General features: G+C 46.3%; 1 protein-coding gene and 1 long non-coding RNA gene across 6 annotated transcripts; one reads left to right on the top strand and one right to left on the bottom strand.

The window, feature by feature from the left end:
- The first annotated feature begins 365 nt into the window (after positions 1 to 365).
- SLC4A9 (solute carrier family 4 member 9) lies at positions 366 to 14,595 on the top strand. Of its 4 annotated transcripts, XM_086411983.1 has the most exons (22): positions 366 to 793; positions 1,145 to 1,305; positions 1,599 to 1,712; positions 3,248 to 3,303; positions 3,447 to 3,604; positions 3,853 to 3,940; positions 4,296 to 4,450; positions 4,760 to 4,876; positions 5,044 to 5,218; positions 5,359 to 5,492; positions 5,659 to 5,921; positions 7,008 to 7,066; positions 7,279 to 7,467; positions 7,596 to 7,709; positions 8,901 to 9,062; positions 9,209 to 9,387; positions 10,025 to 10,097; positions 11,500 to 11,568; positions 11,773 to 11,946; positions 12,521 to 12,676; positions 13,032 to 13,124; positions 14,166 to 14,595. In XM_086411983.1, the coding sequence occupies exons 1-21, from the start codon at positions 366 to 368 to the stop codon at positions 13,083 to 13,085; spliced, it is 3,078 nt and encodes a 1,025-aa protein (XP_086268109.1). In that variant the 3' UTR covers positions 13,086 to 13,124; positions 14,166 to 14,595. The 4 variants fall into 4 exon arrangements, with proteins under 4 accessions (XP_086268109.1, XP_086268110.1, XP_086268111.1 ...); XM_086411984.1 differs by lacking the exon at positions 11,500 to 11,568 and having other exon boundaries at positions 527 to 793; XM_086411985.1 differs by lacking the exons at positions 7,279 to 7,467; positions 11,500 to 11,568 and having other exon boundaries at positions 527 to 793.
- LOC147369484 (uncharacterized) lies at positions 5,052 to 6,539 on the bottom strand. 2 transcript variants are annotated; one of them, XR_015167503.1, is made up of 4 exons: positions 6,414 to 6,539; positions 6,239 to 6,335; positions 5,678 to 5,825; positions 5,052 to 5,188 (listed from the first exon to the last, which is right to left on the bottom strand). It is a non-coding gene; the product is annotated as an uncharacterized LOC147369484 (long non-coding RNA). The 2 variants fall into 2 exon arrangements; XR_015167504.1 differs by having other exon boundaries at positions 5,060 to 5,191.
- Positions 14,596 to 26,781: the final 12,186 nt, after the last annotated feature.

A 26,781-nucleotide genomic window follows, 5' to 3' on the forward strand; every position in this document is an offset into this window, starting at 1 on the left:
CTATGTTCTCCATGAACGGCCTCCACTTTCCATCATTAGCTCATTTAATGACAGGGTCTCTGCTTGCTGTCTCCCTTCTTCGTTAGTCTGCCTAACTTCTACAGACCCAGTTATTTAGTAGGCCTCTGTTTCTCCAAATGTATATCCTCAGGGTGTGTTGGTGACACCCAAAACAGTCCACTGTATTTTGTGTTTGTATTTGATACAGAGTATGGGGTGGTATAATCTGGGGGTCAGTCCTCAGACCCAAGCCAGTGATAGACTCCCATTAATTTACACAAAATACAATAGGGTCAGACCTGATCCCACAGGAAACACGCATAACACTTTTGCTCCAGGTTGGGCGTTTCTGGAGAGCCTGGAAAATGTTAGGTTGGCCTCACACTCAGGCTAGCCAAGAGGGGAAAACAACCACAGCGGAGGTGACCAGTTGGCTCTGGAGTCAGCAGGTCTGGCTCTGTTTGTGTTGTATGGCGGGGTGGGGGGTGCATTATAAATGCAGCCAGCCAGAGGGCCCCTGGCCTCAGAACCTAGGACCACACCAGTCCCTGAGAGTTTGTAGAAGCTTCACTGAGATGAAGCTGCCAGGTCAAGAGGAGTCTGACATCTCCAGTGCTAGTGAAAATGTGCCCACAGGAGAGCTGGACAGTGGTCCTGGCTCTGGCCTCAGCCCTGATGGCCCCTTAGACACAGACAGCAGGGAACTGGAGGTACCCAAGGACCCTCCGCTCTTCATTCAGCTGAATGAGCTGCTGGGCTGGCCCCACGCACCCGAGTGGAAAGAGACAGGCAGGTGAGTGGGATCCAGGACAGTTTTATTGGGTCCTTCCCCTTCCCCCATTGGGTCCTCCTCCATGACCCCAGCTCTTCCTGTGTGCGGGGTTGGTATTATCACCTCCAATCATGAGTTTCTTTTTGTGTTCCCCATTTCAGACCCTCATGCTCTATGGTGCTCAGCCTTTTCTGCAGTCTGGTTTTGAGTTCCCCAAGATCCAAGATGAGGGGGTGACTTCCCTGGGGAGGGGCTCTGTACCACTGGGCCCATGACTTCACCCTTGTCTCACCTTCCTTGGCTCTCCTGCATCCTCACTCTTGGACCTGGGAGAGATGCCCCCAGTAACACTGTCTGCCCCTCTCACCATAGGTGGGTGCTGTTTGAGGAGAAGTTGGAAGTGGGTGCAGGCCGGTGGAGCACCCCCCACGTGCCCACCATGGCACTGCCCAGCCTCCAGAAGCTCCGCAGCTTGTTGGCCAAGGGCCTTGTCCTGCTGGACTGTCCAGCTCTGAGCCTCCAGGAGCTCACAGGTGCCCTGGGACCCTTTGCTGGGAGGGCCTGGGCATCCTAATGATTTCTCTAAGATTTTCCCCATGAAGTCTTAGAATTTTCCAGAGCCCACCCCACTCTACTCTTGAGAATTATCCACCCCTGTATCACAAGGAAGAGGTGGAAATGCAGAGGGGAAGAGCAAGTCCATTGGTTGGACTTGTGTTCCCTGAGACTCTTGGAAGGGAAAGGAGCCTGGGCAGAGGGGAAAGGGGAAGAATTCAGGGGCAGGGAGTTCTCAGGAAAGGATGGGAGCCCCACCTCTGTTCTCCAGAGCAAGTGACCAGAGTGGAGTCGCTGAGCCCAGAGCTGAGAGGGAAGCTGAAGGCTTTGCTGCTGCAGAGACCCCAGCACCTCATCCAGACCCCATGCACCAGCCCCTGCTGGGGTAAGAGGACCCTCCCTGGGCCCAAGACCAAAATCCCTGGGGTGGGAGGACCCCAGGTCTCCCCTCACCTTCCTGGACCAGCAGTGGCCTGGCATTGGGTCAGACCTCAACTTAGGACTCGAGGGTGAGAAGCAGCAGGGGCAGTCCTGAGGGGAGAGGAAGGGCTAGAAGCACAAGGGCCAGAGCTCCATGAAGAGATGTTCTTGGCGGGCATCATGGTGAGCTTTACACACAGCAGATCATTTCATCTTCACAACAACACTGGGAGGTAATACCATAATTATCCTCATTTTAGTGATGAGAAAACTGAGGAGTAGCAGGGGGAAGGTGTGCTCCAGTTTCCATAACAATGCAAAGCTGGTCAGGGAACCCTGGTGGATCCACCCCCAAGGCCTGTGGTTTTTTATAATATATAGATATTCAGTTCAGTTCAATTCAGTTGCTCAGTCATGTCCGACTCTTTGGAACCCCATGGACTGCAGCATGCCAGGCTTCCCTGTCCATCACCAACTGCCGGAGGTTACTCAAACTCATCTCCATTGAGTCAGTGATGCCATCCAACCATCTCATCCTCTGTCATCCCCTTCTCCTCCTGCCTTCAATCTTTCCCAGCATCAGGGTCTTTTCAAATGAGTCAGCTCTTCACATCAGGTGGCAAAAGTATTGGAGTTTCAGCTTCAGCATCAGTCCTTCCAATGAACACTCAGGACTGATCTCCTTTAGGATGGACTGGTTGGATCTCCTTGCAGTCCAAGGGACTCTCAAGAATATTCTCCAACACCACAGCTCAAAACCATCAACTCTTTGGCACTCAGCTTTCTTTATAGTCCAACTCTCACATCCATACGTGACTACTGGAAAAACCATAACCTTGATGAGACAGACCTTTGTTGGCAAAGTAATGTCTCTGCTTTTTAATATGCTGTCTAGGGTGGTCATAACTTTTCTTCCAAGGAGTAAGTGTCTTTTCATTTCATGGCTGCAGTCACCATCTGCAGTGATTATGATATACTGCTGCTGCTGCAAAGTCGCTTCAGTTGTGTCCGACTCTGTGCGACCCCACAGACTGCAGCCCACCAGGCTCCCCTGTCCCTGGGATTCTCCAGGCAAGAACACTGGAGTGGGTTGCCATTTCCAATGCATGAAAGTGAAAAGTGAAAGTGAAATCGCTCAGTCGTGTCCGACTCCCAGCAACCCCATGGACTGCAGCCTACCAGGCTCCTCTGTCCGTGGGATTTTCCAGGCAAGAGTACTGGAGTGGGGTGCCATTGCCTTCTGCAGATTACGATATAGCTTTTATTTATTATTATTATTTGTTTGGCTGTGCTGGGTCTTCCTTGCTGAGCAAGGGCTTTCTCTAGTCACAGCAAGTAGGGGCTGCTCTCTAGTTGGGCTTAGTTGCTCTGTGGCACGTGCGATCTTCCCATACCAGGGACTGAACCCATATTCCCTGCACTGGCAGGTGGATTCTTAACCACTGGACCACTAGGGAAGTCCCCAAAGCCTGTGCTCTTAAACATAATCCTGTTTTGTAGGATCTGCCCATCCAAGAGAGGCTTCTCAGGAGGAGGAAGCCCCCCTGAAGGAACAGGTTTGTGGCCCTTCCAAGGGCAGGGCTGGGAGAGAGGTCAGGGGAGCCACCCTCCACTGGGCTCCTCATCAGTCAAGGTCCTGCCTACATCCTCTCCCCTGAATAACCTTTCATCGTCTGTGTCTCCTTGAACCCCCACCCAGCATCAGAACCCTCTAAGACAGAAGTTCGCTGCAGGGGCTGAAGCAGGAGCTGTGCTGGCAGGACAGCTGGGCTTCCTGGAACAGCCACTGGGGGTCTTTGTGCGACTGCGGGATCCGGTGGTACTGGGGCCCCTTATTGAGGTGCCCCTCCCCAGCAGGTGAGGTGGCTGAGTTGGGGGTCAGGGATCCTGGAATCCAGAAAAGGCCTTTACCCAGGAGGGTATTAGGAAGTCTTTGGGACCAGTTCTTTAGGGTGTGTGGGGGGTGGTGCTTAGGGAGGGGTAGTGGTTAGAGCTGCAAAGACGGTGTGAGTGTGTATACGGGGAGTAGTAATGAGGTCAGAGGCCAGGGCTGCCCTGTGAGATAGCAGCCTCTGATTCTCTCCAGGACCTGGTTCTTTCCTCAGGTTTTTCTGCCTGCTCCTCGGTCCCCCTACACTGGGAAGGGGCTACCATGAGATGGGCCGAGCAGTGGCCATCCTCCTCAGTGACCTGGTGAGCTGGACAGGCATGTGTGTCTGTGTGCATGCACATAGGCTTGTGTCAAGTGAGTGTGTGTGTACTCTCTAGGTGTGACTGAGTACGACAGTGAAGCAGAATGTGGCTTCCTGTCTGTGAGCAGGAGGATTGAAATTGCCTTGGCTACCACCACAGCCCCCCTTACCTAGCACAGAGCTGGCACACAGTAGGCACCCACAGATACTCCCTGAATGCATGCATGCCTGAATGAATGCTTAAATGACTCATCTGCCTATGTGACCTGTGTCTAGTTTTGAAACTGTGAAAATGCATGTAAGAACAGATCTGTATTTAGACTGTATTTAGTGCCTCTCTGTGCCCCTATCCCCAGCAATTTCAGTGGAGAGTTCGGCGGGCCAGCAGCCTTCATGACCTTCTGGCAGCCCTGGATGCTTTCCTAGAGGAAGTGACAGTGCTCCCTCCAGGTCGATGGGACCCAACAGCTCGGATTCCCCCACCTAAATGCCTGCCCTCTGAGCACAAAAGGTATCTGGGGGGTCATCATGCCATAGAGATCCTTCCAGTGTTGAGGAAGGGAAGTGGGGGAGGGGGGCGAGAGGAAAGGGTAAGACCTGCGTTCTGCTGGACCACTCTGTGGCTGTGAGACCTTGAGTACCTTCCCGTGCTGGAGCCTGGCTTTCACTATTAGAAGGCGACCTGGACCTTGTGGAGCTGCGGCGCCCCCAGCCCGCAAACACACAACCCGCCGCCAGGGGGCGGATCGCCGAGAACTCTGGCGCCGAGTCGCGGTCTGGTAGCAGAGCCTTAGCCAACTCGGGTTCCCCTGGTCCTCAGGCTCCCTTCGCAATTGCGGGTGGCCAAGGGGCCCTCTGTCCGGAGAAGGACCTCAGCTGAGGACAGGCACGGCCGCAGACAGCACGCGGCTAACCCGGAGTTGCGGCGGACAGGCAGGTGAGGCGTGCTGAGGTGGAAGCCAGGGTACCTTGGGTGGGGGGGGGGCAGTGGGGTGTCATGGGCTTGAGGTGTGCAGTCACTGTGGGGGACGCGGGGGGAGGCTCACCTGGCCCCAGGGACTTGGGATGCTGAAGCCTGGATTACTGACAACCCATGGGCGGGAGGCTGTTCGGGGGCCTTGTCCAGGACGTGCAGCGGAAGGCCTCGTGGTACCCCAGCGACTTCTTGGACGCCCTGCACCCCCAGTGCTTCTCGGCCGTGCTCTACATTTACCTGGCCACCATCACTAACGCCATCACTTTTGGGGGTCTGCTGGGAGAAGCCACCGACGGTGCGCAGGTGGGTGGGTGGGAAGCAGGCCTATCTTCTGTGTTCAACCAGCCGTGCCCTACGCCCTCCTCTAGTGTCTATGGTTGGGCTGAGGAGGCTCCCAGGGAACTTGGGTACCTGTCCTGACAGGGGCCATTGTTGGCTTCTAGGGGGTGCTGGAAAGCTTCCTGGGCACGGCAGTGACTGGAGCTGCCTTCTGCCTGATCGCTGGCCAGCCCCTCACCATCCTTAGCAGCACCGGGCCAGTGCTGGTCTTTGAACGTCTGCTCTTCTCCTTCAGCAGGTAGGAGAATTCCCCCACCTCACCTGACCTCACTAGCACACCCTCAGCCTGGTCTCAGCTGGGTTAGTAGGGGAGGGTAGAAACTGGCTCCAGGGGCACCTGACCTGGGTTGGGTTGGGAGTAAGAGTGGGCCCAGGCAAACCCTGCTGTCTCTTACCTCCCCCAGAGATCACAGCCTGGATTACCTGCCCTTCCGCCTGTGGGTTGGCATCTGGGTGGCCATCTTTTGCCTGGTGCTGGTGGCCACGGAGGCCAGCGTGCTGGTGCGCTACTTTACCCGCTTCACCGAGGAAGGCTTCTGTGCTCTCATCAGTCTCATCTTCATCTATGATGCTGTTGGAAAAATGCTGACCTTGACCCATGCCTATCCCATCCAGAGACCTGGCTCTCCCACCTATGGCTGTCTCTGCCAGTACCCAGATCCAGGAGGTGGGTGAGGGAACTTGTTGTTGTTTGGTCACTAAGTTATGTTCAACTCTTTTTGCAACCCCATGGACTGTAGCCTGCCAGGCTCCTCTGTCCATGGGATTTCCCAGGAAAGAATATTGGAGCGGTTGTCATTCCCTTCACCAGGGTATCTTCCCCACCCAGGGATCAAACTCACATCTCCTGCATTGGCAGACAGATTCTTTACCACTGAGCCACCTGGGAAGCCCGAGGGAAATAGGGAGCTTGGCAAAATAAGGGAGGATGCAGGAAGGGTTGTTGTCCCCTTAGTTAAGTTCAGCAAAATGCTGAGTACCTACCCAGTAGCCAGCAGCAAACTTCCTTTCTTTGGTTCTGAGTCAGATGAAAAATAAGTGAACAGAGCAGGCCCAATTTCATCTTTTACTTCTGCCAGTGCTAAGAGAAGACCATGGTTATATCTATGAGTATGTGGGCTTCCTAATGATGAAACCAAAATTGGATTGACTTACTCACCCAGTCATGGCCATGCTGGACAGGGACTGTCTCACCCTAGAGGAGCAGAGCTCAATGCATGCAGGGTGCTTACTCCCTAGAGAGGGAGAGGAAGGGGCAGGACCAAGCATGCCCAGCTTCTTCTCCCAAAGTCACCAACCAAATAAATCACCACTCTTCCCCTGGGCCATGTGAGTGACAGGGTGGAGAGGAGCTCGGACTATTGCACCAGCACATTTCCTTCCACATGGCCAGGAACACCAGGACTGGGGAATAGGCATCCTCTCAAGAGTGCCAGACTCTGTACCAGGCACGAACAACAATAATTCTGATGCTGGTGGAAACACACAAATGTGTGTGCTCAGTCATTTACTAGGCACTTGCTTTGGCCGGTCCTGTGCCAGCCACCAGGGATACAGATAGGGAGGGAATTTGAAGGGATAAGGGCAAGAGGCAGTGTCCTGAGAACAGACTGGGTAGTGATTGGAGTCAGCAGACAGATGAGTCAGAACAAAGAACTCTCTGGTTCAGCTGGACCTGTGAAATTAGGCTTCTAATTAAGGCTGGAGAAGGTTCCCAGGGGAAGAAAACTCACTTGAATTCTCTGCTTCCCAGGAAATGAGTCTCAGTGGACAAGCACAAACCCTAAAGACAGAGATGACATCTTGAGCATGGTGAGGGCCTGTTCCTGGGAGGGCCTGAGAAAGAGAGGGTGGAGGTCAAAGAAGTTAGTGGTTCCAGGCTCTTCTGACCCTTCATAGGCCACTGAGGCCCAACCATTTGCTATGGCTGGAGATCTCTTATCTGGTGTCCTCAGTCTCATTGGGCATCAGTGGACCTTTATCCCACTGCCCATAATCCCAACCTGGATGACCTCTCCACACAGGACCTAGGCCTGGTCAATGCATCCTTGCTGCCCCCACCTGAGTGTGCCCAGCGGGGAGGCCATCCTCGTGGGCCCGGCTGTCATACAGTCCCAGATATTGCCTTCTTCTCCATCCTCCTCTTCCTTACTTCCTTCCTCTTTGCCATGGCCCTCAAGCACGTAAAGACCAGTCGCTTCTTCCCCTCCGTGGTGAGTGTCACCTGGACTTCTGTGGGAGAGAACTGGCTCTTGGCCTTGGGCCCTGTCTGCAAATGGGAAAGGGGGCAGAAGGAGGGGGTGGTGGCCTGAACCTGACTGAGTGTCCGCTGGGTGGCCAGGTACGCAAGATGCTGGGTGACTTCTCCTCGGTCCTGGCCATCCTGCTAGGCTGTGGCCTCGATGCCTTCCTTGGCCTAGCCACACCGAAGCTCATGGTGCCCAGAGAGTTCAAGGTGAGAGCTGGGCATGGAGGGGAGAGGGCAAAGCAGGGTCAGCAGACAGGACCCTAGAGGAGGAAGATGAATCGATACCACACTTCTCTAGCCTTCCGTTTTCTCATTCATAAGATAGAAATAGTATAATAATGGTCTTACAGAATTGTTGTGAGGGCACATTGTGTACCAGACACATAGTAAGCCTAGGATAGGTAGCTACTGTTGCAGGTAAGAGGTTAAAAGAGTGGGTTCTGGTTAGCCAGCCCTGGGTCTGAGTCCCATTTCTGTCACTTCCTAGCTGTGTGTCTTGGGAAAGTTAACCCACATTCTGAGCCTCAATTTCTTCATCTATAAAATGGAAATAATAAATAACAATAGTTTCTGCCTCATAGCTTGTTTTGAGGTTCACAGAAGATCATAGTCCCAAGCACTGTCACATTACTGGGACTGACTCATACCAACACCTCAATTAATGCTAGTTATTGTTGTTCTGTGTTCTCCCTACCCTCGGCATGGCCCTACTTACTACTCCCCACTCTCTACTTTGCACCCCCAATTGCCTGCTCTGATGGGGTCAAGCTAGAGCTCCCTGCCCAGGGCATGACAGTGCACAGGACAAGGCTCAGCGCTCACTTAGTACCTAAACTTTGTCGGTGCATTTGGAGACCTCCCCTCCAGCTTCCCTCAGGACAGGAAAGCAGGGTGGCTCCAAGGCTCCAAGGCAGCCTTAGGGGCTCAGAACCCAAGATAGCAACTGAGGCCCTCCCCGACACAGACGCCTTGTAATCAGAGCAGACGCAGACACACCCAGCCCTATCCCTGCCCCAGCCCCAGATCAAGGCAGGTCTGAACCTGAGTTGCCCGGCTCTTGGTGGGGGAGGGGGGAGGTTGCTTAGGGAGAAGTGCTCTGTACATCAAGAAGTGTGGGTGGGCCTCATCCACTACCTCCTCCTCTTACAGGGAGGGAAGGACCCTAAGACTCAAAGTCCAGAGCCCCTGGTTCCAGCCCAACCCCCAGGCTGGTCTCCGTCCTTCTGCCCTGGGATGCGCTGAACCAGCTGTACACACACAGACTGCTCCCACCTAGCATCCAGTGTCTTACAGTGGGTGGGGAGGGGGGCATTGTGGAAGAATGCCATGGCTAGAGTGTGTAGATGAGGTGTTCTTAAGATAGCCTCTCCAATTTGTCCATGGACTCCTCTTCCCCAGCCCACACTCCCTGGACGTGGCTGGCTGGTGTCACCTTTTGGAGCCAACCCCTGGTGGCTGAGTGTGGCAGCTGCCCTGCCTGCTCTGCTATTGTCTATCCTCATTTTCATGGACCAGCAGATCACAGGGGTCATCCTCAACCGGGCTGAATACAGACTGCGGGTAAGGCCTGCAGGGTCAGACCCCAGGTCCCTAGCCCAAGGGACAGGAGCTCCAGGGTGGGGTCTGGGTTCCCCCTTTCTCACCCCAGAGGACAGAGGGCCCAGATCTGGGCTAGCTTCATCCTCACTGCCCCACACCGCCTGCAGAAGGGAGCTGGCTTCCACCTGGACCTCTTCTGTGTGGCTGTGCTCATGCCCTTCACATCAGCGCTTGGGCTGCCCTGGTATGTCTCAGCCACTGTCATCTCCCTGGCCCACATGGACAGTCTTCGGAGAGAGAGCAGAGCCTGTGCCCCAGGGGAGGCTCCCAGCTTTCTGGGCATCAGGTAAGGCCAGTATTCAGGAGACTGGAATGAGACGTGGGCAGCAAAGTCGGGTACTGGGTACAGCGCAGAGTTATTTGGGCAACTTAAATTCTAAGCTGGTGACTCCAGAGGGCTCTCTCACTGCCCCATGAGCACTGAAGTGGGGTGAATGGGTGGGTGCTGGGCTCCTTCAGTCATGGGACTGGGAGGGGCCTCCAGGGGAGCATCATGGAGGTGAGTGTGAAGGCTGAGCAAGGATGAGGTGCCACCTAAGAATCCCACTCCGTGTAGAAGCACCTCATTGATATTATAGAGTAACATCACAAAAACAATTTTATTGGAAATGCAATCTAATTGTTGAGAGTATGGGAAATCAACTTTGTACATTATGAAGTAAAAGTTTTTATGGTGGTATAAGATTGCTTAATTTTCCATCAAAATAAAAACAAAGACCAACTTTGAACTTGAGCTGCTGAAAAGGACTGGGACCCTCATATAGAGGTAACCTGTCCCTTCTTCTCCACCAATTTTTCACACCAAGCTCAGATCCCCTCCCTTCCAGGGAACTATCAGGGGATCCCTCCACTTCCCTCATGCCAGGGCCCCCAACCTGGCACCCCAGGGGCTCCCCCAGAGCTAACTTCTCCTTTCCCCACAGAGAGCAGAGGCTGACGGGCCTGGCCGTATTCATCCTCACAGGAATCTCCATCTTCCTGGCACCTATACTCAAGGTACCTTAAACAAGCCAGCATCAGGGTCAAGGCAGTAAAAATAATAAATATAGCAAGAATTGACATTGGCTGAACATTTACTACATACTGGGCACTGTGTTAAGTTTTCTTCACCCACAGTCTCATTTAATCCTGGCATAACCCATGAGAAGCATATACACTTTTAAAGTGAGGAAGCTGAAAGTTAAAGAGGTTAAGGAACTTACAAGAGACCACCAAGAGACCTGGTTTCTCAGACCTATCTGAGAACCTGAACTGTGACCCAATTGGCTTTCTACCCAGTGGAGCCAAGTAGAGACACGCCATCATCCCCAGGGGCCAAGCACTAGCTACTCTTACTCCATACTCAATGAGGCTTAGACTAAGAACATGATCATCACAATCCAGGAAAACTTCTGAGGCAAAACCCCTTCACATCTCCCTCACCAGATGTTTATAGAATACCTGCTGGAGTGCAAGGCTCTGAGAGGCACCTGGGAGAAGGGAATGGGAAGGGGAAGGATACTGAAAAAGAATATGGAACCAAGCCCCTGTCAGCAACACATACACATGAATAAAAATTATGTAACAAGTAACAGCAGAAAGGTTCAACAAGCCAGTACAGCAGAGCAGTCAAGGAGGGTGTGGAGAATTGCACACAAGAGTCACTGGCAGGATGACAGGAGGTTAGGGGAGGGAAAGGTCATGGAAGCTGGATGAGAGGAGAGTAGTTGAAAGAGCCAGATGGACTGGATCAGCCGCTGACTAAACTAGGTGACTCCCGTTCAGCAGATATTTACCGAGCATAAGCCATATGCCAAGTACTGTTCCAGGGACCGGGGATATAGTGGTGATCAAAAGAGGTCATCCACATCTTGCATTCTGGTGAGAGGAGACAGATAAAAACAATTAAAACAATAAAATAGGATAATTTCAGATAGTGATAACTTCTATGAAAATAAAAGAGGGTGGGGTGATCTTAATGGTGCACTTAATGGCAAGGCCTTTCTGGGGTGTCATGACAGGAGTAATGAGAGGGAGGTCAGGGAAGAGCATTTAGGTGGAGGGACTAGCAAAGCAAAAGGCCTTGCAAAGGGGTAGAAGTAAATGTGGGCATATTGAGGAAAGGAAAGGGGGCCAGTACAACAGGAACAGAGAGAACAGAGAGGAATGCGAGAGAGGAGTGGAGAGGTAATGGGCAAGTTACTTAGCCTCTCTGAAATCCAACTTCTCCATCTGTAAAATGGAGACAATTATAGAATTTACCTCATCTGACTGATGTGAACATTCAATGAAATCAGGCATGCAAAGTGGGTATGTTTAGATCTTGGAGGCTGGAGGCTGGGCTTGGGGGCTAAATGGGGTTATCTGGGCAGCTAGCAGAGGCGAACTGCTTTGCCAGCTCTCCAATTCTCTCTACCAGTTCATCCCAATGCCTCTTCTCTATGGCATCTTCCTGTACATGGGGGTGACAGCGATTAGCAGCATCCAGGTGAGCCCGTTACTTCCTGCCTACATTTGCTAGTTCTCCTCCTCTTTTCCTGCTTCTCCTGGGCACAGAGCCTCTGCTGCCACACTCTGGATGGAGAGGGGACCAAGGGAGCCTTCTGACCTCCAAGCTAGGCTTGGATAGCTAACAGTGACACCCTCCAGACTACCTGAGTACCCTGTTTTCTTCCTCCCCTTGTTCCCCCAGTTCACGAAGAGGGTGCAGCTATTATTGATACCAGCGAAGCACCAGCCAGACCTTCTGTTCTTGCGGCATGTGCCCCTGAGCAGGGTCCACCTGTTCACAGCCATCCAGCTTGCCTGCCTGGGTCTGCTTTGGATAATCAAGTCTACCCCTGCAGCTATCATCTTCCCCATCATGGTGACTTGTGGCAGGGTTGGGTGGTGTCCTGGTGGCTCTGAGCCTGGGAGGGTGGTCAAGGCCTCACAAGAGGAAGAATCTCTCCTCTGTCACTTGTCCTGGCTCTGCCTGGTTGGGAATCTCAGGACAAGGAAAGATGGCCAAGGGATAACTGTGAGGCTCTGGACCTGGGATATCTGGTTTAATTCCTTTCCCAACCTCTTTGGGCTCGTCAACCACAGGTAGGGATAGAAGGCCCAGAAGGAAACTGAGGACCTGGGAGAGGCAAGGCTGGCACTCTTTTACCCAGTTAGGTGATACTGTAAGCTTCTGGCTTTGTTCTTACCCACTGAGGAAGTTAAGAGTCATGGGCTTTGCTTTGGAACCAATCTGGTTACTACATCTCAGTTCTGTGACCTCTGAGAAGTTAGTAAGCTCCCAGGGTCTCAGTTTCCTCCTCTGTACAATGGAAATAACTATCATGTCTACCTCATACGAATGTGTTAGCATTCACTGAAACTATACACAATGCGGCTGTTGTTAACGTTCCTGCTGCTATTGCTGACAGCCCTTGGCTTTGTTTCTATCCCTGCAGTTGCTGGGCCTGGTGGGAGTCCGAAAGGCACTGGAGTGGGTCTTCTCGCCACAGGAACTCCTCTGGCTGGATGAGCTGATGCCGGAGAAGGAGAGAAGCATCCCTGAAAAGGGAGTGGAGCCAGAGTACTCGTTCAGTGGAAGTGACAGTGAAGATGTGAGCTCCTGGAGAACAGGGCAGGGGTTTGGGAGAGAAGTCATCTCCAGGAGTTTAACTGAAGTATAATATCTCTATTAAGTCTGAAGATCTGATCAACACAGTGACTCCTCCTAGTTCTGTATTAACATAGGCACACTGAAGGAGTGAGGGAAATTTTTCTTCATATGAGTCCAGGGCTGTATGAGGGTTGGAAATGGTCGGGGACAAAACTCTTAAGTGGATTGTCTTACCCAGGATCTTTGTCTTAAGGTGGATTTATATCCTTTCACTCTCTGGGTCCTTTTCTTTCTGCTCTTTCTCTCAGTCTTTTGTCTTTTTATTCCCAACTCATCTTGAGATCTCTGTTCCACAGTCAGAACTGATGTATCAGCCAAAGGCTCCGGAAATCAACATCTCTGTGAATTAGCTGGAGTAGCAGTATGGAGTTGAGACCCAGGAAACTGAGGTAAGGGTGTGAGGGAAATGCCCCCAGGGTCGAGGGTGGGGCGGTGGGGGCTCTGGTGGTGGAAAGCTCGTCTGTGTGCTGAATGGCTGTTTCCTCTACATGTTCCAGTCCTTCATGAACCCCAGAGTGGGAGTGGGTAGGAGAATCTCTCCAGAGGAAAGCTGGAAACAAGAGAGGGTACCTGGGCCTGGCTCCCTGTGGCACTGAAGTCTAGCCAGTAGAGGGAGCTCAAGCTCACATCAACCTGGCAGGGATGGGAACTGGGGAAGGGAAGGGTTCGAAGATAAAAGAATGGAAAGGAATGGGAGGAGAGAAAGAGAGGATAAAGCTCCCAGCAGCTTGCTTGCTTGCTGAGCCTTGGAGGCTCCTTCCAGAGGCTGCCAAGAACCACACTACAAACAAGTGGGGGTGGGGGGTTCTTTGTCACTTGCCCTCTCTGCCATTCTTTTATTTTATTCATCTATTTCTCAAAATATTTTCTTAGCACTTCTGGAGTGTCCAGGTACTAGTGGTATAATAGTCACGGTTCCTGACCTCAGGAAGTTAAAATTCCTGTGGGAAAGACACACTGGAAACTGTTAGAGTGGGCTAGTGCTGGCTCAGGGAAGGAGAGGCTGTGGCAGCAGAGAGGCCTCCAAGGAGGGTGGTGAAGTGGTGGGAGCTGGGTAGGGCTTCCAAGAGGAAGTGGTCCATAATTTGAAAACTGAAGAACAAACAGAAGCTAGTCAGGATAAGATGAAGGGAAAATGTTCTAGGCAAAGGGTGCAGCACGTGCAAAAGCCTGGAATTTTTCCCCTTTGATAAAATGAACTCTTTAGGGTTTGTCCTCTCCATGGTTCCCCAAGTCCAAGAGCCTGAGTCCCCACCAGCTGCAGTGGAAAATTCTGGGGGCTAGAGGGAGACGGCAAATCATGGTCTAGCCCAGAACGAGATCTCCTGAGCTCGCCTTACTCCCAGTTACTACTGCTGGCTGTGTTCGTTGTTTTACTTGTGTCCCTGAGCACTTGCTCTGACCCCACTATGTCTTCTCTCTGTTCACAGGTATTTATTCAGGAAGTCAGGAAATTACTGGCCTTTGGCTTAACTGCCAGATGCTCAGTCAGCTGGGAGCCTGGAACACTGGGGCAGGACTGGAAGGCAGCTGGCCAAGACCTCAGTCACCCTCCTGAGCTGGGGGTGGAGAGTGGCAGGGAACAAGCAGGCTTGCTTTGTGGTTAGGAAAGTCTGGTAAGTCAGAGGGACTGACCAGGCCCCATTTACTCTTTACTCCATTAAAGGAACCTAAGTCTAGCAGCCCTTCTCATTTTGAAACTTCTATCCTCACAGATTCTCTTTTATACAATCAGGGGGTTGCCAGGGAACTCTTCTCAGTTTGCAAAAGGGAAAAATGTCCCTCTTTCCAGAATAAGTACTCCTCTATTTTAAAGTGTTTTTACATGTTTAAGAATAAACTTAATTTTTTTTAACCACAGAAGTGAATGAGATTACTGCAAAATATTGGAACACTCTAGAAATGTATAATTTTGAAGTGGAAACCATTCCAGAGATAACTAGGGCTCACCTTTTAGTATATATTGTTCAGGTTTCTTGAGTTCTATAACATGCTTGATACTTAGGATGCATTGGATGTTTTCCCCATGTCAGTACTGCATACATATCCAACTTATTCTTTTTGCATAGAATAAATAACTTTATAAGCTGGGAAAGATATCATATATATAAAAGAGTATATAAAATGTCTTCTGCAAGGGCAAGAATTTCTCCAGAGTATATACCTAGGAGTGAAGTTAAGGAGTAACAATAAAAAGAACACCTGCCAAAGAAGATATAGAGATGGCCAACAAACACATTAAAAGAGGATCAACACTGCCCGTTATTAGAGAAATATAAATCAAAACTACAATGAGACACCACCTCACACCAGTCAGAATGGCCGTCATAAAAACATCTACAAACAATAAATGCTGGAGAGGGTGTGGAGAAAAGGGAACCCTCTTGCACTGTTGGTGGGAATGTAAATTGATAAAACCACTGTGGAGAAGAGTAAAGAGGTTCCTTTAAAAATGAAACTACCATATGATCCAGCAATCCCACTACTGGGCATATAGCTTCAGGAAACTATAATTCAAAAAAACACATGTAAAAAATAATAAAAAACAAAAAGCAAACAAACAAAAAGACACATGTACCTCAGTATTCATTGCAGCACTATTTACAATAGCCAAGACATGAAAGCAACCTAAATGTTCATCAACAGATGAATAGATAAAGATGTTGTACATATGTACAATGGGATATTACTGAGCCATAAAAAGGAATGAAACTGATCATTTGTAGTGATGTGGATGAATCTCGAGTCTGTCATACAGAGTGAAGTCAGAAAGAGAAAAATATTTATATTGACACATATATATGAAATTTAGAAAGTAGCACTAATGAACCTATTTGCAGGGCAGGAATAAAGATGCAGACGTAGAGAATAGACTGTGGACGCAGAAGGGGAAGAAGAGGGTGGGATGAATTGAGAAAGTAGCACTGACATATATACACTATCATGGGTAAAACAGATAGCTAGTGGGAAGCTGCTGTTAAACACAGGGAGCCCAGTCTGGTGCTCTGTGATGACTTAGAGGAATGGGATGGGATGGGGGAGAGAGGGGATATATGTATACATATAGCTGATTCATATTGTTGTACAGCAGAGTGTAACACAATATTGTAAAGCAGTTATACTCCAATTAAAAAAAATAAATAACAGACAAGTAAATAAATAAATAAAAATTTTAAAAGAACACATGTATCCAACACTCAGGTGAGAGGTATCCTGTCATTGATGGTGGCGTTATTCAGTCACTAAGTCATTTATGATTCTTTGAAACCCTCGGACTGCAGCATTCAACGCTCCCCTGTCCTTCATTATTGCCTGCAGTTTGATCAGATTCATGTCCGTTGAGTCAGGGATGCTACCCAACCATCTCACCCTCTGTCGTTCCCATTCCTTTTGCCTTCAATCTTTCTCAGCATCAGGATCTTTTCCAAAGAGTTGGCTCTTTGCATCAGATAGCCAAAGTATTGGAGCTTCAGCTTCAGCATTAGTCCTTCCAATGAATATTCAGGGTTGCTTTAGTTTAGGATTGACTGGTTTGATCTCCTTGCATTCCAAGGGACTCTCAAGAGTCTTCTTCAGCACCACAATTCAAAAGCATCAATTCTTCGGTGCTCAGTCTTCTTCATGGTTCAACATTCACACCTGTACCTGACCATTGGAAAAAACATAGGTTTGACTATATGGAACTTTGTCAGCAAAGTGATGTCTCTGCTTTTTAATATGCTGTCTAGATTTGTCATAGCTTTCTTTCCAAGAAGCAAGTGTCTTCTAATTCCATGGGTGCAGTCACCATCTGCAGTGATTTTTGGAGCCCAAGAAAAAGAAAGTCTGTCACTGTTTCCACTGTTTCCCCATCTATTTGCCATGAAGTGATGGGACTGGATGCCTGATCTTAGTTTTTTGAATACTGAGTTTTAGGCCAGCTTTTTCATTCTGTTCTTTCACCCTCATCAAGAGGCTCTTTGAGTTCCTCTTCACTTTCTGCAGTTAGAGTGGTATCATCTGCATATCTAAGGTTGTTGATATTTCTCCCACAGTCTTACTTCCAGCTTGTGCTTCATCCAGCCCAGCATTTCAAATGATGTACTCTACATGTAAGTTAAATAAGCAGGGTGACAATATACCAGTCACCCCCGACCAGTAATGCTGAAGAAGCTGAAGTTTAACAGTTCTATGAAGACCTACAAGACCTTCTAGAACTAACATCCAAAAAAGATGTCCTTTTCATTATAGGGAACTGGAATGCAAAAGTAGGAAGTCAAGAGATACCTGGAGTAACAGGCAAATTTGGCCTTGGAGTACAAAATGAAACAGGTCAAAGGCTAACAGAGTTTTGCCAAGAGAACACACTGGTCATAGAAAACACCCTCTTCCAACAGCACAAGAGAAGACTCTACACATGGACATCACTAGATGGCTAATACTGAAATCAGATTGATTATATTCTTTGCAGCCAAAGATGGAGAAACTCTATACAGTCAGCAAAAAAAACAAGACTGGGAGCTGACTGTGGCTCAGATCATGAACTCCTTATTGCCAAATTCAGGCTTAAATTGAAGAAAGTAGGGAAAACCACTAGACCATTCAGGTATGACCTAAATCAAATCCCTTATGATTATACAGTGGAAGTGAAAAATAGGTTCAAGGGATTAGATCTGATAGACAGAGTGCCTGAACAACTATGGATGGAGGTTCGTGACATTGTAGAGGAGGCAGTGATCAAGACCATCCCCAAGAAAAAGAAATGCAATAAGGCAAAATGGTTGTCTGAGGAGGCCTTATGAATAGCTGAGAAAAGAAGAGAAGCAAAAGGCAAAGGGGAAAAGGAAAGACATACCCATTTGAATGCAGAGTTCCAAAGAACAGCAAGGAAAGATAAGAAAACCTTTTAAAGTGATCAATGCAAAGAAATAGAGGAAAACGATAGAATGGGAAAGACTAGAGATCTCTTCAAGAAAATTAGAGCTACCAAGGGAACATTTCATGCAAAGATGGGCTCAATAAAGGACAGAAATGGTATGAACCTAACAGAAGCAGAAGATGTTAAGAAGAGGTGGCAAGAATACACAGAAGAACTGTACAAAAAAGATCTTCATGACCCAGATCATCACGATGGTGTGATCACTGACCTAGAGCCAGACATCCTGGAATGTGAAGTTAAGTGGGCCTTAGAAAGCATCACTACGAACAAAGCTAGTGGAGGTGATGGAATTCCAGTTGAGCTATTTCAAATCCTAAAAGATGATGCTGTGAAAGTGCTACACTCAATATGCCAGCAAATTTGGAAAACTCAGCAGTGGCCACAGGACTGGAAAAGGTCAGTCTTCATTCCAATCCCAAAGAAAGGCAATGGCAAAGAATGTTCAAACTACTGCACAATAGCCCTCATCTCATACGCTAGCAAAGTAATGCTCAAAATTTTCCAAGCCAGGCTTTAACAGTACATGAACCGTGAACTTCCAGATGTTCAAGCTGGATTTAGAATAGGCAGAGGAACCAAACTGCCAACATCTGTTCAATCATCAAAAAAGCAAGAGAGTTCCAGAAAAATATCTACTTCTGCTTTATGGACTACGCCAAAGCCTTTGACAGTGTGGATCACAACAAACTGTGGAAAATTCTTCAAGAGATGAGAATACCAGACCACCTGACCTGCCTCCTGAGAAATCTGTGTGCTGGTCAAGGAGCAACAGTTAGAACTGGACATGGAACAACAGACTGATTCCAAATCAGGAAAGGAGTATGTCAAGTCTGTATATTGTCACCCTACTTATTTAACTTTAATGTAGAGTCCATCAAGCTAAATTCTGGGCTGGATGAAGCACAAGCTGGAATCAAGATTGCCAGGAGAAATATCAGTAACCTCAGATATGCAGATGACACCACCCTTATGGCAGAAAGAGAAGACGAACTAAAGAGCCTCCTGATGAAAGTGAAAAGAGGAGAGTGAAAAAGTTGGCTTAAAACTCAACATTCAGAAAACAAAGATCATGGCATCTGGTCCCATCACTTCATGGCAAATAGATGGCTAAACAATGGAAACAGTGACAGACTTAATTTTGGGGGGCTCCAAAATCACTCCAGATGATGACTGCAGCCATGAAATTAAAAGATGCTTGCTCCTTGGAAGACAAGCTATGACCAACCTAGACAGCATGTTAAAAAGCAGAGACATTACTTTGTCGACAAAGGCCATCTAGTCAAAGCTATGGTTTTTCCAGTAGTCATGTATAAGATGTGAGAGTTGGACTATAAAGGAAGCTGAGCACTGAAGAATTGATGCTTTTGAACTACGGTGTTGGAGAAGACTCTTGAGAGTTCCTTGGACAGCAAGGAGATCCAACCACTCCATCCTAAAGAAAATCAGTCCTGAATATTCATTGGAAGGACTGATGCTCAAACTCCAATACTTTGGCCACCTGATGCAGAAAACTGACTCATTGGAAAAGACCTGATGCTGGGAAAGATTGAAGGCAGGAGGAGAAGGGGACGACAGAGGATGAGATGGTTGGATGGCATCACCAACTCGATGGATATGAATTTGATATAGCTCTGGGAGTTGGTGATGGACAGGGAAGCCTGGCATGCTGAGTCCATGGGGTCACAAAGAGTTGGATGTGACTGACTGACTGAACTGAACTGAACTGACAATATACAGCCTTGTTGTACAACTTTACCAATTTTTAACCAGTCTGTTGTTCCATGTCCAGTTATAATAGTTGCTTCTTGACTTGCATCCTGCTGCTGCTGCTGCTAAGTCGCTTCAATCGTGTCCAGCTCTATGCGACCCCATAGATGGCAGCCCATCAGGCTCCACCGTCCCTGGGATTCTCCAGGTAAGAACACTGGAGTGGGTTGCCATTTCCTTCTCCAACGCATGAAAATGAAAAGTGAAAAGTGAAAGTGAATTCGCTCAGTTGTGTCTGACTCTTCGCAACCCCATGGACTGCAGCCTACCAGGCTCCTCTGTCCATGGGATTTTCCAGGCAAGAGTACTGGAGTGGGGTACCATTGCCTTCTCTGTGACCTGCATCCTAGTACCTCAGAAATCCCTCTGTATGTACCTTACATATTGCACCCCCAATTCCATTAAACACATCTTAATCTTATGGTAATTATTTTCTTGCTTTTCCTTATAGTTTTAACATTTATTGATGCTTGCTGCTGCTGCTGCTAAGTCGCTTCAGTCGTGTCCGACTCTGTGCGACCCAATAGACAGCAGCCCACCAGGCTCCCCCGTCCCTGGGATTCTCCAGGCAAGAACACTGGAGTGGGTTGCCATTTCCTTCTCCAATGCATGAAAGTGAAAAGTGAAAGTGAAGTCGCTGAGTTGTGTCTGACCCTCAGCAACCCCATGGACTGCAGCCTTCCAGGCTCCACCATCCATGGGATTTTCCAGGCAAGAGTACTGGAGTGTGGTGCCATTATGTATTTATTATTTTGCCTATTTAAAAATTATTTACTTATAATTTATTTTGACTGTGCTGGGTCTTCACTGCTCTACTTAGTCTTTCTTTGGTTGCAGTGGGCAGGGGCTACTTTTTGCAGGTGCATGTGCTTCTCATTGCAGTGGCTTTTCTTGTTGGGGAGCAAGGCTCTAGGTGCATGGGCTTCCGTAGTTGCATCCCTCAGGCTCAGTAGTTGTGGCTCACAGGCCCCAGAGCATACAGGCTCCAATAGCTGTGGCTCTTGGGCTCAGTAGTTATGGGCTTTAGTTGCTTCTTTGCGTGGGGAAGCTTTCAGGACCCGGGATCAAACCCGAGTCCCCTGCATTGGCAGGTAGATTCCTATTCACTGTACCACCAGGGAAGCCCTGTTTTGCCAATTTTTGAATATTATATAAATGTAATCACAGAGTATGAGTTCTCTGGCTGCTTCTTTTAACTCAACATTGTTTTGAGAATCTTTGATGTGATGTCTGCAGCTGTAGTTTGCTCATCTCATTGCTGTGTAGCACTCCATTGTATGTCTCTACCACGATCAATTATCCATTTTTCTTTCGACTCCAAGAATTCATTCCTGAAGCCATCTGGACCTGGTGCTTGCTTTGAGAAAAGTTAAGTTCATTCAAATTCTTTAATGGCTATAAGATTTTTTTAAATTGAAGACTACATATTTTTAGGATGGGAAAAAATCTAACTTTAATTTATAATTAACAAAGGTAAAATGAAGTTTGATTTTTTTGTTTTTGTTTTTTTCTTTTTTGGCCTTGCCGCTTGAGGGACCTTTGTTCCCTGACCAAGGACTGAACCTGGGCCCCCCAGCAGTGGAAGTGACAAGTCCTAACTACTGGATCACCAGGGAATTCTCAAAATAAAGGTTTTTATTGGATTATTTGACAGCCTAAAAATTTTTCCCCAAAACATGACAATCCAAATGTCCTGTAAACAATAAACTGTGGTTCCAAAGCACACAGCCTTTTTCTTTACTGAAAATACTATCTTTATCTTATTTCCATTGGTCCAAGGTGGGTTTTAGCGGCATTATTTTGGTAATTTGGGCTTCTCGTTGCTTCATTTTTTAGCCCTCAAAAATGAAAATTACTGTCTCTTTTGCCATGCTTTCCCAGAATGATTTAAGAAATCTGCTTCACTGTTTGCAACACTGGTTGAGAGTAACTTTTGGGGGAAGGTACACAATGCAAAAGACAGTACATAGTCTATTAATATTAATTTATGACCTCAAATAAGGATTTAAACAATTGGAGGGGACTTCCCTGTTGTTCCAGTGGCTACTCCAGGCTCCCAGTGCAGGGGACTTGGATTCAATCCTCGGTCAGGGAACTCTATCCCACATACTACAGCTAAGAGTTAGAATGCTGTCAACAAAGACTGAAGATCCCAAGTGCCCAAACTAAGGCCCAGTGCAGCCAAAGAAAGAAACAAACATGGGAGCCTGAATCAGTGGTGTAATTTTTTCATGGTGATGAAAGGCACTAAAACAATGACATCTGTATCCATAAGAGAAAGGAAATATGAAGTATTAAGTTCATTTTTTTTTTTTTAGTTCTATCAGTTTATTGCTACCAACCCATCACCCTCCACCCTCATGCACACATGCTCAGTCATGTAACCCCATGGACTGCAGCCCGCCAGGCTCCTCTGTCCATGGACTTTTCCAGGCAAGAATACTGGAGTGGGTTGCCATTTCCTTCTCCAAAGTATTAAGTTCTTAAATGTAGTTTTTAAAATTGAAGAGTCCTAATTTTCCCTTTCATCACATAGGCAGCACTTTTGAAGTAAAAATCCCTAACTTGATCAGTTTTTTGGAATGCAGATCACAGTATGCCCCAACCTAGCTTCTGATGGTTAGCTGTATCATAAGCTCCATGGCCTCATCTCTGGGAAAGATTATACTTTTTTAGCACAGTTTTAGGTTCATGTTACAGATTATAGGATTTTCAGGCTCTTTATTTCTTCTTTAGCCAGTTTTGTGGACTTGTATTTTTATAAGAATCTATTCATTTTATCATGTTTTCATATTTATTGGCATAAAGTTATCAAAACCTTTGTCTGTTTAATCTATGTAGCACACTTAGCTATAGTCCCTTATCATTTTGTTGTTGTTGTTGTAAATATTTATACATTTCTGAATTTTTAATATCATTTGCATTTTCTATTTCTGTTCTTGGTCACTCTTGCCAGAAGTTAGCTAGTTAGTCTATTTTATTAGTCTTTTCAAATTAACTTCTGGTTTTGTTGATCTTCCCTATTAATCCTTTTACTTCATTAATTTCTACTCTTTATTATTTCCTTCTATTTTCTGTGGTTTATTCTGTTAATTTTCTAACTTCTTAGCTCATTATTTTGAACTTTATTTCTGCCATTGATTTTCTTCATAGTACCGCTTTAGCTGCACCCCAGTTTTGATATAGTATCCTCATTACCATTTATTTCTAAGTATTTTCTAATTTCTACTCTGAATTTCTCTTTGACCCACAAGTTGTTGAAAAATATATTTTAAAAAATTTCCAAATAACACTTAGTAAAGTAGGCACTTGAAATTCCAGGTGGAAATTCAGAATGTATATGTATTCAGAATTCTTCTTTACAAATATAAAAGAAGAAACAAATTTTCTTTACAAATATAAAATCTTTCATTAAACAGGAAAGTCTTAAATGCCAGTCAAAGCAACTTACTTTTAATAAGCATTCTTAGACGCAGTGCTGTCATAGTAAATCCATTGCTGGCTAAGATACCTATCCGAGATTAAGATATATTTTCTCCATGTCTCCGTGGGGGGTTTGGATATAATACAGAAGACTCTAAGGGTATATAGTTAGCCTCTTAATGGCTCTAGTAACCGTTCTCAGTTTACTCTGCCTTCCTCCATAAACATGTATTAAATGAAGACCCTCTCCAGCACCAGGACACAGCCGGCAACAGCCTGTGCTGAACGAGACAAGTGTCAGGTGTGTTCCTAAGACTCTTCCTGCCCTATTGGAAGCTCCACGACTGAGGGCAGATGGGTCACATGGCTGCCACTGAGGGACGGGGTGAAGTGCTTCAGCTTTTTCAGAAATCACTTTCATAAAGCTTGGACAGCAGGCCAATCTGCTGAATGGGTGGAAATCTTTTCTTGTCATTCTTTCGGATGATAGAGGTGAAAATAAAAGATGGAAGATAAAAAAAAAAAAAACAAAAAACTCCAGGGACTTCCCTGGTGGTCCAGTGGTTAAAAATCTACCTTCCAGTGCAGGGGATGTGGATTCGATCCTGATTGGAGAACTAAGATCCCACGAGCCACAAGGCCCACAAGCCACAACTACTGAGCCCATGGGCTGTGGAGCCCAGATTAGCCAAAAAAAAAATTGTTTCCAAACATATGACTTTTTTCCCCTTATCTTTTTATAGCTGATTTCTTTTTTTAATTAATTAATTAATTTTTATTTTATTTTTTAACTTTACAATATTGTATTGGTTTTGCCATATATCAACATGAATCCACCACAGGTATACACGTGTTCCCCATCCTGAACCCTCCTCCCTCCTCCCTCCCCATACCATCCCTCTGGGTCGTCCCAGTGCACCAGCCCCAAGCATCCAGTATCGTGCATCGAACCTGGACTGGTGACTCGTTTCATATATGATATTATACATGTTTCAATGCATTCTCCCAAATCATCCCACCCTCTCCCTCTCCCACAGAGTCCAAAAGACTGTTCTATACATCAGTGTCTCTTTTGCTGTCTCGTATACAGGGTTACTGTTACCATCTTTCTGAATTCCATATATATGCGTTAGTATACTGTATTGGTGTTTTTCTTTCTGGCTTACTTCACTCTGTATAATAGGCTCCAGTTTCATCCACCTCATTAGAACTGATTCAAATGTATTCTTTTTAATGGCAGAGTAATACTCCATTGTGTATATGTACCACAGCTTTCTTATCCATTCATCTGCTGATGGACATCTAGGTTGCTTCCATGCCCTGGCTATTATAAACAGTGCTACGATGAACATTGGGGTACACATGTCTCTTTCAGTTCTGGTTTCCTCAGTGTGTATGCCCAGCAGTGGGATTGCTGGGTCATAAGGCAGTTCTATTTCCAGTTTTTTAAGGAATCTCCACACTGTTCTCCATAGTGGCTGTACTAGTTTGCATTCCCACCAACAGTGTAAGAGGGTTCCCTTTTCTCCACACCCTCTCCAGCATTTATTGCTTGTAGACTTTTGGATCGCAGCCATTCTGACTAGTGTGAAATGGTACCTCATAGTGGTTTTGATTTGCATTTCTCTGATAATGAGTGATGTTGAGCATCTTTTCATGTGTTTGTTAGCCGTCTGTATGTCTTCTTTGGAGAAATGTCTATTTAATTCTTTGGCCCATTTTTTGATCTAACTTAACTGCATTTGGAGATCCAACCAGTCCATTCTGAAGGAGATCAGCCTTGGGATTTCTTTGGAAGGAATGATGCTAAAGCTGAAACTCCAGTACTTTGGCCACCTCATGTGAAGAGTTGACTCATTGGAAAAGACTCTGATGCTGGGAGGGATTGGGGGCAGGAGGAGAAGGGGACAACAGAGGATGAGATGGCTGGATAGCATCACTGACCTGATGGACGTGAGTCTGAGTGAACTCCGGGAGTTGGTGATGGACAGGGAGGCCTGGCGTGCTGCGATTCATGGGGTTGCAGAGAGTCAGACACAACTGAGTGACTGAACTGAACTGAACTGAACTGAACTGCATTTAGACATTTGTTAGGTGAACTTTATGTGTGTGGTTGATTTTTGGAAATGTTCCATAGATGCTTGAAAAAGAATGTTTATGCTCCAATTTTTGGGAGCAATTGCTATCTATTTCTATTAGGACAGCCTACTAATGGTGCTGTTTAAAATGTTCTATGTATTTCATAACTTCTTTTTGGGTCTGTTTGAACTATCAAATACCAGAGGAGGTATTTCAATATACTTACTCTGATAATAAATTGATTAATATCTCCTTGTAGACATGTCAAGTTTTGCTTTTATATCTTTTTAAAAGCTGTGGTATTGGGCACTTTCCAGTTTAGAATTGTTATATTTTCCTGGTTAATTGTTATATCTTCCTTGTTAATTGTTTATTATTTTGTAATGACTAGGAATGCTTTCTGCTTAAAAGTTATTTTGTCTTCTAAAAATACAGTTAATTCAGCTTTGTTTTGGTTAGAATTTACCTATATTGTACACTTACAGTCTTTGAATTTTAGTCTTTCTGTGTTTTGATATTTTAGGTGTATCTATTATAAATAGCACATAGCCAGATAGTTTTTTTAATTCAATTTGACAATCCGTCTTTTAGTTAGAGAACTCAGGACATTTATATTTAGAGTAATTACTAACATAGTTGGTTTTCTATTCTGTTTCTCTGTTTCTTTTCCCTTTTCTTGTCTTATTTAGAATTGATTGTGATTTCTTGTCTTTTATTTCTCTTTTTCATTTTCCTCCCTCTGCTCGTTTAGGATATGAAAAAAAAAATGGAAGTTAAGGATGACTGCAATGTTTTTCACGTAAGTAACAGGAAGAATGGAATTGCCATTGACTGAGTTCATATTTTAAGTATAATGCTTTTTAGATAAAAAGGCAGAGATGTCAAATATGCAGCTGGTCATGGAAATCTGAAAAGTTCAGTGGGGGAGGTCTGAATCAAATAAAAATTTATAAGTTTATTAGTATATAAAATATATTTAAAATGGACTAGGTAAGATGGCCAAGGGAATGGACTTAGAAAAGAAATTCAGGGATCAAATTTTGGAACACTCCAGTGTTAGGAGGTTAAGGAGAAACTGGGAAAGAAGAAGACTGAGAGGCTGGTGACATGGAAGCAAAGCCAGAAGAACATGGTGTCATTCTTGTAGCAAGAAAATGTTTTACAGAGATGTGTTTGTTTGGGGATCATTCTCTTTACTATTGTACCAGTTCATCTATGAATTTTAAAGTTAAAAAGTATATTTAACCTAGCATTATATTTGTTTAACCTAGCATTTAGTGTTTAGGTTGTTCGGAAATTTTAATCCACATAATGCCAGAAATGGAAATTCTGATGCTTTATTTTAGTGTTATAAAGAATAGTCCAAGTGTCTATTGATTGAAAGAATATGTACCAAAAGTATCATTTAAACTTTAGATAATTGTATATTTTGTTCATTTTAACAGCATCTATATATTGTTGAAAGCACCTTCATTTAAATGCTTAAAATTTTTTTAAACATTTCTTTTTAAGTCATTATTGAATTTGTTACAATACTGCTTTAATTTTAGGTTTTTTGGCTATGAGGCATGTGGCTCTTAGCTCCCTGACCAGGGATCAAACCCACACCCCCTGCACTGGAAGGCAAAGTCCTAACCACTGGACCACCATGTAAAACCCCTAATATTTATCTTTATTTATTTATTTGGCTGTACCGGGTCTTAGTTGTGGCATGCAGGATCTAGTTACCCGACTAGGGATTGAACCCAGGCCTCTTGCATTGGGAGTGTGGAGTCTTAGCCACTGGACCACCAAGGGATTCCCAGAAAACATCTTCACTAAGACTTATTTAAATATTCAACAAACAGTTACTGAACGTC

Source organism: Bos grunniens, chromosome 7, assembly GCF_055505025.1.
Source record: "Bos grunniens cultivar Pamir isolate PY7600 chromosome 7, Bosgru_T2T1.0, whole genome shotgun sequence".
NCBI classification, from domain to species: Eukaryota; Metazoa; Chordata; class Mammalia; order Artiodactyla; family Bovidae; genus Bos; species Bos grunniens.